Consider the following 15,941-nt stretch of genomic DNA (forward strand, 5'->3'; position numbering starts at 1 on the left):
CGTCTCCAGAACTTTCTATCGTCCCAAATTAAATCTCTGTCCCTATCAAACACTACCTCCTCATTTCCTTCTCCCCCAGCCCCCAGAAACCTGTGCTCTACTTTGTGCCTCTGTGAATTTGGCTGTTCTAAGCGCCCTAGGTAAGTGGAGTCATACAGTATTTGTCTTTTCGCGTCTGGCTTCTTTCACGGAGCATCACATCCCGAACGTTCGGGAGGCGTTGGCGTTTCCTTCCTTTTTAAGGCTGAATAACATTCCATCGTATGGCCGGACCACACTGTGTTTATCCACTGATAGATGCTTGGGTTGTTTTCCCCTTTGGTTGCTATGACGAGTGCGGCTTTGAACGTGTCCGCACCACGGAGGGGTTCCGGATATGCAGTGAGTGCATGGCTGTATTAGTGTTTCTTTCTTTCTTTTTTAATTTTTTTGAATGTTTATTTATTTTTGAGAGAGAGAGAGAGAGACAGAGCGTGAGCGGGGGAGGGGTAGAGAGAGAGGGAGACACAGAATCAGAAGCAGGCTCTGGGCTGTCAGCCCAGAGCCCCACACAGGGCTCGAACCCACGGACTGAGAGATCATGACCTGAGCCGAAGTGGGACACTTCACCGACTGAGCCACCCAGGCGCCCCTGTGATGGTTAATTTTATTTGTCAACTTGACTGGGCCACCGGTTGCCCAGATAACTGGTTAAACATGATCTCTGGGGGTGTCCGGGAGGGTGGTTCTGGAAGAAATGAGTAAAGCAGGTGTCCGGCCCCAATGCAAATGGGGACCGTCCCCTCCACCGGGGGCCCAAATAGAATGAGAAGGTGGAAGAAGGTTGCATTTAACTGCCTGGCCCTGAAGTCTGCGGGCCCGGCCTGCAAGTGAGCCCATCCAAGGAAGCAGCCACAGGCCCGCCATCTGCACCGGGAGAAGACCTCTCCCCGCCGTCTCTCCGTGGGACCATTTCCGCTTTCTTGCCTCGGATTTAGAGCCTCTCGCTTTTTTACGTCTTGCCAGCTGGCCTGAACTCCCAGGGGGAGTTTAAATCCCCCGGGTTTCTGCCCCAGCCTGAGGGAGGCCGACGTGTCACCAAGAAAGTGATGGGGCGAGAGCAGCGGCCTTCCGAGGTCGTGGCCTGTGGAGGATCCGATGACAGCCTCGGTCCCTTCCCTAGGACACGTGCACTCACACGCTCACACACACCCACACCACACACATTACACACTCACACGTCCGCACCACACATCCACACAGGTGGCTCCCCACGCGTAGGGAGGCCACGGGCCTGGGGCCTCTACGTAGGAAGCCTCTACGAGGCTCTTGGGCTGCGAAGGGGCACGTGGGGAGGGAGGGGTCGCCCAGAGTCGGGGAGGGGGCCCTGCCCCTCCCAGAGCGGGAGCAGTGGCACTGGGGTCCCTCTGCCGACTGGGCCGGAGGCTCGAGGGACGGTGCCCCCCAGTGTCCCCCAGGTGAGTTCCCCCCACCTGCAAGGGGGCCCCAGGGCGTGAGGCTTCCTCGAGCTCAACACCATGTTAAACACGCGACCCCGTCAAGCCAGCTGGCCCTGCGTCAACCCCGCAGGGGGGATACTGCTGGACTCCCATGTTTCACAAGGGGAAAGTGACACCCAGAGCAGGTGGCCCACCCAGGGTCACACGGGGCTGGAGTCCGGCCGTCTGGCTCCGGAGGTCTTAGCCCTTCACTTGACTTCAGATGGTGCCCCTGTCGGGTCAGGTCTTTGCCCATTTCCCTCCGATGTCCAGCCCCTCGGGGAGACCCTGAGCCTTTCAGCTGCCCCAGCAATATCCTCGTGTCTGTCAGCACGGCCCGCGGTCCCAGGCACTGGCCGGGGCGGGTCGCCCTGGGGCAGTGGCCACCTTCCTCACAGTCTTGTTGTCACCCGGTTCTCTCCACCCTCTCCAAGGTTTAGGTCTCTGAAGGCAGTTGGGGGGGAGGAGGAGGAACTGACCACGATGAGTAGTGACCACAGCCCCGCGCCGGGCGCCGGCCCTGGGCACGCACGGGACACATGCCATCTCGCTGGCCTCTCGCACCTCCCTGTCGACTGTCTCGTTTACAGGTAAAGACCAGGAGGCTCCAGAACTCACGGAGGCTCGGTGATTTGCTCAGAGTCCAGGTGAGTGTGAAAGGCGGGCTGGAACCCAGCCCCCTGGGCCCCCGAATCTCAGCCCCAAGTGCATCGCCTCCCGCGGGTCGCTCCCAGCTGACCCCCGCGTCTTCAGTGCCCGTGACTGCAGCTGCTGGGCTTTGGGGTGGCCCGCTCATGTCCCCGGGGGGCTCGACGGCTCTTCCTTGGGCGGGTGGTGTTAGGAAAAGGGCTCCCGAGTTGCTGGCTCACAGACAGAGCGTGCGTGAGAGACTGCCGCGGTTGGACGTTCCAGCCTGGACCCAGAGCGGGCCTCCGGAGCGGGGTCAGACTCCTCCCGGCCATCCGTCACTCTTCCCACGGCCCCCTGTCATTCTGGGGGGTCAAGCGCCGCCGTCTGGACTTGCCCAGTGGCGAGCTCGGTCATGGCTCACAAGCGCTCGGTGGGGCCACCCGATGGGTGGCTCCTGGTCTCAAGTGCCTCTTCCTGCAGCCACCTGACTCCTCTCTGCCTCCACCCGCTCCCCTTACAGAAACAGGAGGCTCGGGAAGCAAGTGATCGTTCCTGCTGGAGCGGCCGGGCAGAGCCAGAGTTCTTGGCTCTGTTGACCTACTTCCTCCTGCTGCGAGTGAAGCCTGCTTCCAGCCCTGGGGAGCAAAGGCTGTCCTTGTTTCTCTGCTCCTCTCTGCTCCGGGGAAGAGGCCACACTTGTCCCTCTTCTGTGCAAGGGACAAGCTCGTTGGCCCCGGTGTCGCCGTGAACCACCGACCCTGCGTTCCTCAGAGACCTGGACACATGGGTCTGAGAACGGAGCCTTCCAGGCCGAGCCCTCTGTGTACCAAAGGTGCTTGACGAATCCTGGTCACATCAACGCATGACATCCTTGGCTCTCCCGGCGGCTGGGATGAAAATCGTGAATTCCTTTAGTTCAGAGTCCTTGCCTGGGGAGCAGTCAATTTCATGGAGGGGGCTGTTCAGAGGAGAGAAGGCTGGTTGGTGCCTGTCTAGCCATTCAGAGTCATTTCCTGCCCCTTCTGTGGCTGGAGCCGTCAGAGGGCATCTTGGGATATAAGTACGACAAAGGCAGATCCTCGTACGTTTTGTTCACGGAGTGTCTCCCGCCCGCGCAACAGCAGGTGGCGCATAGTAGGCCCTCAGTAAACCAACAGGGAGCTGACGGGGGACAAGAAAATACTCTGTGGACCTCCCCCACCGACCTCTCCATCTTCGCCCGTCTTTTAGCTCCGCTGAGGCACCGTCTGTATCGACGCGGACGTGAGAGCGACCTTGGTTAGGGAGTTTCTAGACCTTTCTAAGCAGAGGCCCTCTTGGACCACCGTCTCCGGTGGCGGTGGCCGGACCGGCCCCACGTGAGCCATATCCCTGGGTCTCAGGCGTCAGCTGAGGGGGCCGCGGCCGCAGGAGACCCTGGCTGACGGAGATAACATTTGACAAACAGGGGGATTGTGTCTTCCTCCTCCGCCCCTCTGTTAGACATCCGGCGTTCTTTATGGCTTTGCTCAGGTAGATCATTCATTGCCATAAATTTTGTTATCTCCGGCGCTTTTCCAATTATGGATAACAACAGAAAAGCAGTCATTGGTTTCTAAAAGGTCATCAAGATATAGAGCCCGTTTGGGAAGGGAATGACTTATGCAGTGGGCTTGTATAAATCTGGAGAAGTTTTATGCACAAGTTGAACAAGAAATGTAAGTGAGAGTCATAAAATATATCAAGATTTATGGCGCCGCAGCTGATGAAAATTGCCTCTCCTTTTGCTGTTTGTGTGGGAATTGTTTGTTCTTTCCGAGTGTTTTACATGGGGCTCGCGGGCCAACAAGGCCCCGTGAAGCCCGGCGATCGGCCAGTGGCATCTGAGGGCATGGCGACCGTTCGTCACGGCATAGGGGTCAGAACTGCAGGCCAGAAGGGGTCTGGGAAACCACGGCTGATCCCAGCGCCAAAGAGGCTCAGGTCCTTCCACGAAGCTGTTGCATTTTTGGCGCCTGCCCACGGCGAAAACCATCGCTCCCGCGGATGCCCGACCAGCTGGTCACCACGTCACTCCTCTGTGACAGGGAGTGGGACATCGGGGGATGGCGGCCGGCTGGTACTCGAGGTGGTTCTCAGACGACCACAGTGGACTCATTGCAGATTCCCAGCCTCACCCCCCGCAGAGAGCTGGGCTTTCCTGGTCGACCTTGGACCTAGGAGTGCACGTCCCAGATGTCTCATGGGCACCCTGAGGTTTGAGAGTGCCCCCCACGGAGCTCTTCCCTTTGCCTTCCCTTTTATGGACAAGAGGTGAGGTCCAGAGCCATGAGTGGTATAGTTAGTGGCATAGTTGGGACCCTCTGCCTTCTAGGGACCTAGAAAAGTAGACAGGAGGAAAGTTCCAGAAACTGCAGTCAACATAAAAAGCTTCAGGGGAAGGGCGCCTGGGCGGCTCAGTCGGTTAAGCGTCAGACTTCGGCTCAGGTCATGATCTCACAGTCTGTGGGTTCGAGCCCCACGTCAGGCTCTGTGCTGACAGTGCGGAGCCTGGAGCCTGCTTTGGATTCTGTGTGTATTTCTCTCTCTGGCCCTTCCCCTCTCGAGCTCTGTCTCTCTCTCTCTCTCTCAAAGTAAATGAATAAAACATATATATATAAAAAATAAATCAATTTTTTTAATTTAAAATTAAGAGGGGCACCCAGGTGGCTCTGTCGGTTAAGCATCCACCTCTTGACTTTGGCTCGGGTCAAGATCTCACGGTCTGTGGGTTCGAGCCCCACGTCGGGCTTTGTGCGGACAGCTCGGAGCCTGAAGCCTGCTTCGGATTCTGGGGCTCCCTCTCTCTCTGGCCCTTCCGCTCTCGAGCTCTGTCTCTCTCTCTCGCTCAAAGTAAATGAATAAAACGTACATATATTAAAAAAAGAGCTCCAGGGGGGTGGTGTCCTGGAAACTTCTAAATGCAGCCTCATCAGGAAAGGTCGTTTCCCCTGGAAGGCACTCAGCGGCCCAGCCCAGGGTCTCCGCTGCTCGTCAGCGCTCCGTGGCCCTGCCACGCCAGCATCATCTGTGGGGCCGTGTGCGGGTCAGTGTCTAACTGACTTTCTGACGTTCGCCAATTCCCATGGTGTAAATACCCCCACCGCGGCCAATTTCACGCTTCCCTGACTGTGGACTTGGGAAGACAGCTGCAGACTTGGTGCTCACCAGCCGGTCTGGGCCCATCACTGCGTCTGCGTCCCAGGAGGTGAGTGGGAGGTAGACAGAAATGGATCCGGCCTGAGGAGGAGGAGGCTGGCAGCTACTTGAGGGCTGGGCGGACGGAGAGTCGTGCGCAGGAAGCCAGGCGCTGGGGGCCGGGGCGGGGGCGGGGGGGCGACCCACGTGGGCAGGGAGGTAGCCAGCCTCGGGACCCAGGGGACTCGAGTAAGCCCAAATGGCCCTGGGGCTCGTGGTGTAGGCTCCCCGCAGGGCACGGGACCTCAGGCACAAGGCTGCTTGTCACCGGGTCCCAGACAGGGGCCTCTTATGCCTCTGGTGCCCAGGAATCTCCTTGCCGATCGATCGGAGCGGACGCCTCCTGCCGGGCACAGGGCAGAGGTCAGAACAAAGTGCCAAGTCCTGCTCTTGAGACCTTCCACCCCCTCGTCCATCGCCTGCTTCTGTCCCCTCCCACCCAGGCCCCACACTCCGGTGTCGCCGTGGGACCCGGTGAGCCCCCCAGATGGCGGGTGCTCGGCTGCCTCCTGGGTCTGGCTTAGGCCGGCCCGACCACTTACAATATCCAGTGCACGGCTGTTTTTGGTTTTGTGGAAACCCCAGGCTTTCCTCCCGGCTCTCTGCCAACGTTGCCGCTTGGCGGGGACCTTTCCCGGTCCCCCCTCCCCCACCATGGACGGACCTCGCCCACCCTGACCCCAAGACACCGTGCGCCTTCCCAACAGCGTGGATGACGTCGGCCCTGTGTGCCCATGGGCCCTTTCCAGTGACCTTGACGATGTTTCCCTCCACGGCGGCCGTTCGTGTGCCCTTAGGACTCCAGGCCAGTGGCTCCCCCGCCTCTGTGGCCCCCGTAGCACGTGGACCTCCCGTCCCAGGCCCGTGGACGGTGCCCCCGCGACGGGCGTGTCTGCGTCGGTCCTTGGGCAGTGACCGTCTTCATGGCGCTCGATCGGGAAGAGGAGTGGTTTCGTGGCGAAAAACTCAGGCCTCGGGTCAGAGAGTCCTGGGTTCGAATCTCAGCTCCGCCATTTATGGCGCCTGTGACTGATGGTATCTGTCTGGTCCGTTTCTGTGGGCCTTACACGGGAGGACGCAGACAGAACTGCAGACAGTGCCTGGCTCATGGCAGGTGTGCCCTGTGGATTGTCTGAAGGTTTGTCGTCATAAACAAACTGTTGGGGCGCCTGGGGGGTTCAGGCGGTTAAGCGTCCGACTTCCGCCCAGGTCGTGATATCGCGGTTCGTGAGTCCGAGCCCTGCGTCGGGCTCTGCGCTGACGGCTCAGAGCCCGGAACCTGCTTCCGATTCTGGGTCTCCCTCTCTCTCTCTGCCTCTCCCCTGCTGGCCCTCTGTCTCTGTCTCTCTCTCTGTCTCTCTGTCTCTCTCAAAACTAAATACACATTAAAAAAAATAATCACTGTTATCAGGCAGCCCAGCCTCTGTGATCATGGAGTGTCACCCCCTGTGTCTGTGCTGCCTCCTTTTTTCTCCACCTGTGTCGTGTGTTTGCCTTACCGTGGCCGAAAGCCCATCAGGGCACACAGGGGAAGCCCTCACTGTGCCCGGCACACAGTGGGTCCTCCGTAACCGAGCCGAAGGGCTAGCCTGGTACCCTCTCTTCCCCCTGTGCCCTCCTCCTCGGTACCCTGTCCCTCACCCTCATCAGGGCGGCACACAGATGAGCTCCAGAAGGCTCCGGGTCACCCACAAAGGTGCAGCAGAGAAGTGAGGCCTCAGGAGAATGGCCTTGGGGTGAAGGGGCTCAGTCTGGGCAGAGATAAAGAGGCAGGACTGTTTCTCGAATTTATTGTCTGTTTAAATTATCGTATTGATTTTTATTTATTGAAATTCATTTGAATTTCAAATTTATTGAAATTTATTTATTTTCGAGAGACAGAGAGAGAGAGAGAGAGACAGAGCTCACGTGAGCAGGGGAGGGGCAGAGAGAGAGAGGGAGACCCAGAATCCGAAGCAGGCTCCAGGCTCCGAGCTGTCAGCACAGAACCCGACATGGGGCTCGAACTCATGAACCTCGAGATCGTGACCTGAGCCAAAGTCAGGAGCTTAACCGACTGAGCCACCCAGGTGACCCTCCCTCCCATTTAAAGCCCAGTTCCAGCCCCTCTTCTCACTGCCCCCGTGGTCAGGCCCCCAGTCTTCTCTTGGGGTCACAGCCCCAGTGTCTGACACTGGGCCAGAGTGAAATCTCCAATGACTGATGCGAGCCCGTGGGGGACAGGACGGGGGACAGACTGTCCCCACCAGGGCTCCTCTCCAGGAGAAAGGCCAGCCGTGAGGCTGTGTCGGCCGGCAGGCTGACGAGACTGTGGGCCAGCGTGCGGGTGCGTTTGTCATGCTGGAGAATGACAAAGAGGAAGCAGGTGTCTGACCTGTAATGACACAGCCCAGAGCAGGGGGGCAGGGGCAGCGACACAGTGTCATTTTTCAGCACATTTCCCTCCATTTAATGTTCCCATAGATTCTGGGACCCCATCATCTGATGGCCCATAGACATGTTTTACGGTGTCAGGACGTCGGGTCTCAGGAGAGGGAGAAATTAACTGTGAACTTACTCTCCTACAAAACCCCTCATGGTCTGCAGAACGCGAACTTGGTTTTGTTTCGCCCTTCTTGGAAACGTGCTCAAGGTGAGGAGGATACAGGGGATTTGCAAGCCTCCTTGCGCATGTAAAGAAAACGAAAACGAGCTTCCCCGTCTCCGACCTTCCTTTTGGCGTGGAAGGAACGGGCACGTGTCTTCCTACTCCCCTCCGTGGAGCATTTCCGAGGCTCCTGCAACAGCAGAGAATCTGACGTTAAGGATTTCTCTACACCTTCTGCCACGGTTCTCTCTCCTCGGCTCTGTGATCAGGGAGGTCTGAGGAAAGAGATGGAAAGTTCTCTCTCTCCGTTTGTCTCGGAGGGATCGTGTTCCCGGTCACATGTGCCCCAGGGCCCATTGTGCTTTTTTGGACGCCATGAGTCAGGATCTTCATTCAAGAGCCCCGTTTCTTTGCAGAGAGGAAAAGAAAAGAAACACGGATCACGTTCAGGCGGGAGCCACTGCCCATACTGAGGTCACGCAACGTCATGGGTCATCGGGGAAAGACCAGGCAGCAGTGAGATACCACGTCATGCCCACGGGATGGTTAGAATCGAGGCCGATGGTAACAGGTGCCGGCCAGGGTGTTCAAACAGGGGAGCCCTTGCGCCCTGCAGGTGGGGATGTGACATGGTGTGGCTGTTCTGGAAAACAGTCTGGGGGGGGGGGCGGTTCTTAAAAAGTTAAACACAGCATTACCTGTGGTCTGGGGCGCCTGGGTGGCTCAGTTGGTTGAGTATCTGATGTCGGCTTAAGCGGTGATCTCACGGTTCATGAGTTCGAGGCCCGGGTTGGGCTCATTGCTATCAGCCTGTCGGCACAGAGCCGGCTTCAGATCCTCTGTCCCCCTCTCTCACTGCCCCTCCCCTGCTTGCGCTCTCTCCCTCCACAAAAAAAAAAAAAAAAAAAAAAAAAAGTTTACCTGTGGCCCAGCAATTCCACTCCAGGGTATAGACCCCAGAGAATTGAAAACACGCGGTCAAACCAATACAGGCGCACGTGTGCTCACAGCAGTGCTGTTCACAGAAGTCAAGAGGTGGGAACCATCCCACGTCTGTGGGCAGATGAATGGAGGGACAAAGCCTGGTGCATCCAGACGAAGCCATATTATTTAGCCACACGAGGGATGAAGTCCTGACCACCTGCTACAATGTGGGTAAAGCTCGAAGATGCTACGTGAAAGCAACCAGTCCCTACCACATGATCCCACTTCCAAGAACCATCCAGAAGAGAGTGGAGACAGAATGCAGGGCAGTAGGTTGCCAGGGTCTGGAAAGAGGAGGCAATGGGGAATAATGGCTTGGTGGGTCTGGGGTTTCCTTTTGGGGTGATGAAAATGTTCTGGAAATACATAGAGGTGATGGCTGTGCAACACTGTGAATGTAGGAAAAACCCCTGAATTGTCCACTTACTTGAAAATGGTTAATTTTAGGGGATCCTGGGGGGCTCAGTCGGGTAAGCATCTGGCTCTTGATTTCGGCTCAGGTCATGATCTCATGCGTCGTGGGTTCGAGCTGACAGCGTGGAGCCTGCTTGGGATTCTCTCTCTCTCCCTCTCTCTCTCTGCCCCTCCCCAGCTTGCATGCTCTGTCTCTCTCTCTATCTCTCAAAATAAACTCAAAAATTAAAAAAAAATTATAACAAAATGGTTACTTTTATGTTATGTGAGCTTCTCGATTGAAAATACATTAAAACAAAATTTCCAGTAGGGCCCTGAGACGTGAGCTCTGAGAAACTGGCGGACACCAGGTGAATTCCTGCAAATGGGACCAGAGCTGGCTGTATTCTCCTCCAGAATTTCTCGCTTCCCGCATCCCAGCAGCGAAGGCTTGGCGAGAACATCAGGTAAGGCATAAACTCCCTCCCGGTCCGGCCTTGGGAACCGGCCTGGACGGAGCCAAGAACCCAGGGGGCACGGGAGGGCGACCCCATCACCCTAGTTGTCTTCTTCCCCCCTGCGGGGGGCCCCCCCCCCCCAAAGAGCCACCTGCCCAAACTCTTTAGGCCGGGCCAAGCGCTGCATGGGAACCGGCACCCGCAAGGGCCTTGGCCACCGGCCGGGAGGAAGCCGAGCTCCGGGGATGCTTCCCTGGTGCCCACGAGACGTGGTGCCCCTCTCTCCTCTTCCCCTCTGCGGGCTTCAGGAAGGCGACCGCTTTCTCTGCCTCCCTCTCCTGCAGTGGCCCGGGGACGACCTTCAGGCCGGCTTCATAAATGGTGTCTGTACAAGGAAGGATGGAGTCTTCGTTCTGGATGGTGCCTGGGGCCCAGGCAGCCCCTAAGCTTTTCCGGGACGATGGTGGAGGTTCTCCTGCTGATTCTCCCCGGGACCATGTTCTTTAGAGCTTCCCCTGCCGAATCCCACCACGGCGTGGGATTCTGAGAAGTCTACCCGAGGGCCCAGGAGGAATATCAGGCCCGTCGTGGGATCTTGCCTGAACCGGGGAGAGAGACAGACCCCATAACGGACACGGCCTCTCCCCAGACGGGAGGATCCAGGTACGTACGGCTGTGAAAAATCGTACTCGATCTTCATCAGCTAAAGCCCCCGCCCCGCCTCCACTGCCCCCAGCAATGGAGCCCGAGTAATCCTCAGCGAGAGAGGATAATTAATTCGCAAAGGCCCACATCCCGGGGCCTCGGCCCTTTGACGGGAGCGGAGGAGGGGAGGGAGGGAGAGAGAGGAGCTAAGTCTGTCGGAATAATCCCTGTCTCGGGGCAAGATGGTTCCAGTCCTAATGAGACCCCCGGGCATTATCGCCGCGTGGATTGTCTACCGCGGCCAGGAAAAGGACGAGCCCAACTTTCTTTCTGAATTTGGACTGACTTAAAGAAGTGGCATCGCATTTGAAGGACACCCAATCAATCTGTTACCCTCGCTGCATGAAATTGTATTTGCTTCCCGCTTTCTATCTCGCTGAGCGCAGCTGGGCTGTAAGTCATTGGTGATAACATTCTTTATTATGCCGTCCTGTTTATGAACTGTGCCTGGAAAGAGGTGATAGAAATATGCAGCAATATGCAAAGGGACGGGGGGGGGGGAGGGGGGAGCAAATGCTAGTTGCCAGGGCAACAAAGGGGCTATTTTGGGCATCGGATTTTGCGGATGATGAAAAAACCCTTTTCTTGCGATGCTTGGACTCTCCCCTCCCCCCCGCTCCTGGAAGTGATGAATTCAGAGCCGAATATTTGGGAAAGGGGACGGCTTAATTTCTTAATTAAAAATGATGCTAGTTTCCCTTCTACCCCCTTTAAACATGGATGGAAAAACAAACCTAAGGGTGTTGATAAGCATTCTTGAGTGGAAGGCGAGCTTCCGTTCTGGTAGAGAGCGATGTGTGAATAATTCACTAATCTTCACTGATCCCCGCCATCTCCCCCCACCGCGCACACCCACCTCTTTTTCCCTACACCGACTTCACTCTGATAAACTCCCCGAGCAAAATCCCCGAGCTCTGGACCTCAGCAAAATCTCAAAACCCGCAGGTGTTTACAAGCAACCTGCATTCCAATGAGTTTCTCGCCAGTTGGCCACCAAGGAGATGGCTGGGGCTGAGTGGAGACCACAGCTCTGGGCACGGGCGTCCGCACGAACAAAGGAGAGGGACCCTGCTCCTGTCCCTCCAGCCACGCAGAAGGTTTCCCCGGGGAGGGGGCTTACCCTCTGCGGGCGCCGAGCCCCGCCCACAAGCCTGGCGTGTCCGCACCCACGGGGCGGCGTGTGCGCGCCCTCTGGATCCGTGCCCGGGGCGGGCCGTCCGGAGCGCTGCGACCGTTTTCACGAGAAGGAGGAGCTGGTGTTTCCACCTGGCCGCCTCCGGATTGTTGCTTCCCTGGTTCTCCAGGTGGGGTCCCCTGACCAGCAGCACATCGCCTGGGGACTGTTGCAAAGGCACATTGGGGGGAGCCCCACTCCAGGCTCGCTTCGCCAGAAATTGATCCCCTGCGTGCTTGGCGGCGTATGTCAGGGTGGGAGCGGGGTGGGTAAGTTTTCCTGTTCGGGACGTCCAGATACGCTCCCCCTGTCCGCCGGACTCTGGTATCAGGTCTAAGATACGCTGCCAGGCCCAGGGAGCATCTTGCAAGACCAGTCGGTTCTGGAAGATTCCATAGGTGTCCAAATGGGTGGGACGGCAGGGGAAGGGGTCAGGGCTCTTGTTCTGTGGTCGGAATGGGTTTGTGCCATTTAAGAACTTTTTTGTGCCTCTGGCTTTGAGGCAATGGGCCATGCCGTGTTCTTCCCAGAGACTCCCTTCTGCCCTCTTCGACCCCCAGAAAGCAACGCCCTGAAGATGACTGTTGTGGGCTCATTGTGGGGAGGTTCTTGACGATACATCAGGGGAGAAGGTGACCGGTGGCTTCAGATGTGGCCTCTTCCTGTGGGATGTCACTTACTAGAGCATCAGTGCCCCGAACCCGAGGAGAACGCCGGGATTTAAGCTTTCTTTTAAAAATGGACTTTCCGGGATGCCTGAGGGGCTCTGCGGCCGACTTTGGCTCAGGTCACGATCTTACGGTTCGTGAGTTCGAACCCCGCATCGGGGCTCTGTGCTGACGGCTCGGAGCCCGGAGCCTGCTTCCGAGTCTGTGTCTCCCTCCCTCCCTGCTCCTCCCCTGCTCACACTCGGTCTCTCTCTGTCTCTCAAAAATGAATAAACATTACACATTTTTAAAAAATGAACTTTTAATTACACATCATCGAATTCATACGTACTCTGGAAAATACAGAACAGTACAGAACAGAAGAAGGAAGCAAACTACACGTTTCCTGGCTGCACATAAAACATAATGGTTTTCTGCCCTTTTTCCTTTTTTTTAGTTTTTGTTCTACTCTATTTTATTTTCACAAACTTGAGCTCATATTGTGTTCTTTTTTTTTTTCCAGCTAACGTCATAATGTGAACATTTCCCCGTCTTCAATACATGCTTGCATTGTTTTAGCAGCTGCATACTGTTCCGTAATGTGGACGCGTCATAATTAAGCTTTTTCTGCGAATACCTCATTTTCCACGTCTCTTTCAGGATCTGGAAGTGGCAGCTTGTGATTTTAATACCAAAGAGAGCCGAGGGCGCGGAGAGGCAGGGGTGAGGCCCTTTGTCTTTGACGCCTGGCGTGCCGGTGGATGCTGGTGGAGGAGAAACCGATCAGCCAGTGGGGTCTGAAGTGAGTTTCTGCGGTGACATTCGGGGTAGGAGACGAAATTGCTTCCCTCAGGGCAAGTGGCAGCGTTTGGCATTTTGAAGGTTGGCAATGAGATAAATGTAGTAAAATGGGAGCTCGCACAAAGCTTCCCTTTAGCTCCCTGGAACGGGGTTGTGGCAGGAGGAAACATGGGGGACAGGCTGGTCTGGCAGGGTTCACTCCAGGGGACAGCCTGCCCCTTAGGGACCGGAGAGAGCCAGGGGTCAGCCCAGAGTCCCATGGGGTGATATTTCTGCTCCATTTTATCCCCTCTGGGACCACACTTTTGGGTCTGTGCACCTGGGAGTGGGAGCAGGTGGAATCTCTTCCGCGGACAGAATCACGGGTGTCAGGGGCACAGGGACGTCTCCTGCCCGCTGACATCCGAGTGTTCGTGTTCCTTTGCGTCTCTGCTTTCCCACGGGTTTGGACCTGCACTTGGTCTCCAAAGCCGACCAAACTGTCCCTTTCTTCCCATGGTTCCCACCCAGCCACCTCCACTAGCAGGGAGCCCCCAGAGACCCTCGGGTCGATAAGCAACAGCGGACGCAGGGCTCTCCTCTCCAAGGAGTTATGCCGGCTGAATGTACTGCTTCGTAAATGCCAATGTCCTGTGACTCGCGGCGGGGGGGGGGGGGGGGCGGGCTTCGAAGCTGTGACACTGTTGACAGGTGTGACGGGAGAGTCCTGCCCATTGCAGGGCGGGAGCAGCATCCCTGGTCCCCACCCACTTTGTGCCTGCAGCCCCACTCCTCGTGACATCCGCAGATGCCTTCAGACGTTGCCAGTTATCTGCTGGGGCGCAAGCCCGCGCCTGGTTGAGGACAACGGATGGAGAACACCGTTTCCCAAGGTGTATTCCGGGGAACCGAGTCTCGTGGGACCCTGCCAACAGCTACTCTCCGGGCAACAACCAGGTTCCAGTATGAGCTAATTTGAGACACCGTGGGCTGGAGGAAGTTCATCCGTGCTGGCTCTGCTCCGACCTCATTTTTCCCGGCCTCGTGTGCTTTCCTGCGTACCCGCTGCTCCCACTCATGCACAGCCTCCCCCGTGATCAACACCCCCACCAGAGCGTACACTTGTTGCAACGGATGAGGCTCCATGGACGCGTCCTATCACCCAAAGTCCACAGTTTACATTAAGCTTCGCTCTTGGTATTGGACACGTTATGGGTTTGGACAAATGCAAAATGACGTGTTTTCACCATTACGGTAACATCCAGAGTAGTTTCACGGCCCTGAAAATCTTCAGGGCTCCCCCCACTCATCCCTCCCTCCTTGCCCTGCCAACCCCGGGCAGCCACTGATCCTTCTACTGTCCCCATAGTCCTGCCTTTTCCAGAACGTCAGACAGAATCACACAGTCTGTACTCTCTTCAGACCGGCTTCTTTCACGTAGTGAGATGCATTTAAGGTTCCTCCGTCTCTTTTCATGGCTTGATAGCTCATTTCTTTTTGTGCTGAATAACATTCTGCTGTCTGGCTGGACCACAGTCTATTTATCCCTTCACCTACTCAAGGGCATCTTGGCTGCCCCCCAAGTTTTGGCAAGCATGAATCAAGTTGCTGTAAGCAATCCACGTGCAGGTTTTTGTGCGGAGGTAAGTTTTCCCCTCCTTTGGGTGAATACCCTGGAACACGATGGCTGGGTCGTGTGGTAAGAGTCTGTTTAGTTTCATAAGAAACTGCCAAACTGGCTTCCACAGTGGCTGTGCCATTTTGCATCCCCACCAGCAGTGAGTGAGTTCCTCCTACTCCATATCTTCACCGGCGCTGGGTGTTGGGCCAATCTAAGAGGCATGTAGTGGTGTCTCATTATTGCTTTAATTTGTATTTCCCTAATGACATGATGTAAAGCATACTTTCATGCTTATTTGCCATCTTATATCTCCTTTGGAGAGCTGTCAAAAGTCTTTGGCCCATCTTTAATTGGGCTGCTTGTTTTCTTATTGTTGAATTATAGGAGTTCTTTATATATATCAGGTAATAGTCCCTTATCAGATGTGTCCTTTGCAAATACTGTCTCTCAGTCTGTGGCTCGTCTCCTCATTCTTTTGAACCCACTTTTTGCAGAGCAGTGGTTTTTAATCTTAACGAAGCTGGGCTTATCAAGGATTTCTTTCATGGATTGTCCCTTTGGTGTTATGGCATAAACTTTTTTTTTTTTAATTTTTTTTTTCAACGTTTATTTATTTTTGGGACAGAGAGAGACAGAACATGAACGGGGGAGGGGCAGAGAGAGAGGGAGACACAGAATCGGAAACAGGCTCCAGGCTCTGAGCCATCAGCCCAGAGCCTGACGCGGGGCTCGAACTCACGGACCGCGAGATCGTGACCTGGCTGAAGCCGGACGCTTAACCGACCGCGCCACCCAGGCGCCCCTATGGCATAAACTTTTAATTTCGAAATAATTTTAGATTTCTAGAACAGTGCAAAGACCGGGCAAAGGGTTCTGTTTGACAGTGGTTCTTAATTGGGAGCGTCCCCGCCAGGGGCATTCAGCAGGGTGAGGGGACACTGTGGGTTGTCACATGGGGGGGGTGGGTAGGTAGGACTGCTCCTGGCACCCAGTGGGGTGCCGCTAAACATCCTAAAATCCACAGGATGGCCCCACCACAAGGAAGGATCTAGTTCAAAATGTCAGTAGAACCGAGATGGAGAAGCCTGGCCACATGTCCTTCGCCAGCTTCCTGAATGGTAACATCTTTTTAAAAAATGTTTATTTATTTATTTTGAGATGGGGGGAGGGGAAGGAGCACCAGCAGGGGAAGGGCAGAGAGAGAAAGAGAGAGAGAGAATCCCAAGCAGGCTCCATGCTGTCAGCACAGAGCCCAACGCGGGGCTCAA

The 15,941-nt window shown here is 56.0% G+C and overlaps 1 protein-coding gene across 9 annotated transcripts in view; it reads left to right on the forward strand.

Annotated features, from left to right (window-relative positions):
- The first annotated feature begins 10,556 nt into the window (after positions 1 to 10,556).
- Positions 10,557 to 15,941, forward strand: part of LOC121017974 (uncharacterized) — an 8,651-nt gene continuing 3,266 nt past the window's right edge. The window contains exons 1-4 of one of the 9 annotated variants that reach the window (XR_005784973.1): positions 10,557 to 10,844; positions 12,933 to 13,074; positions 13,584 to 13,688; positions 13,837 to 15,213. Coding sequence is in view for 2 of the 9 variants with exons in the window: in XM_040456535.1 (XP_040312469.1) it covers positions 11,453 to 11,755; positions 12,933 to 12,995; positions 13,837 to 13,851 (381 nt within the window). In the remaining 7 variants the exon portion in view is untranslated. The other 8 variants (XR_005784972.1, XR_005784974.1, XR_005784975.1 and 5 more) reach the window with 8 other exon arrangements.

This window comes from Herpailurus yagouaroundi, unplaced genomic scaffold (genome assembly GCF_014898765.1).
Source record: "Herpailurus yagouaroundi ecotype Mexico unplaced genomic scaffold, PumYag 217, whole genome shotgun sequence".
Classification (NCBI taxonomy): Eukaryota; Metazoa; Chordata; class Mammalia; order Carnivora; family Felidae; genus Herpailurus; species Herpailurus yagouaroundi.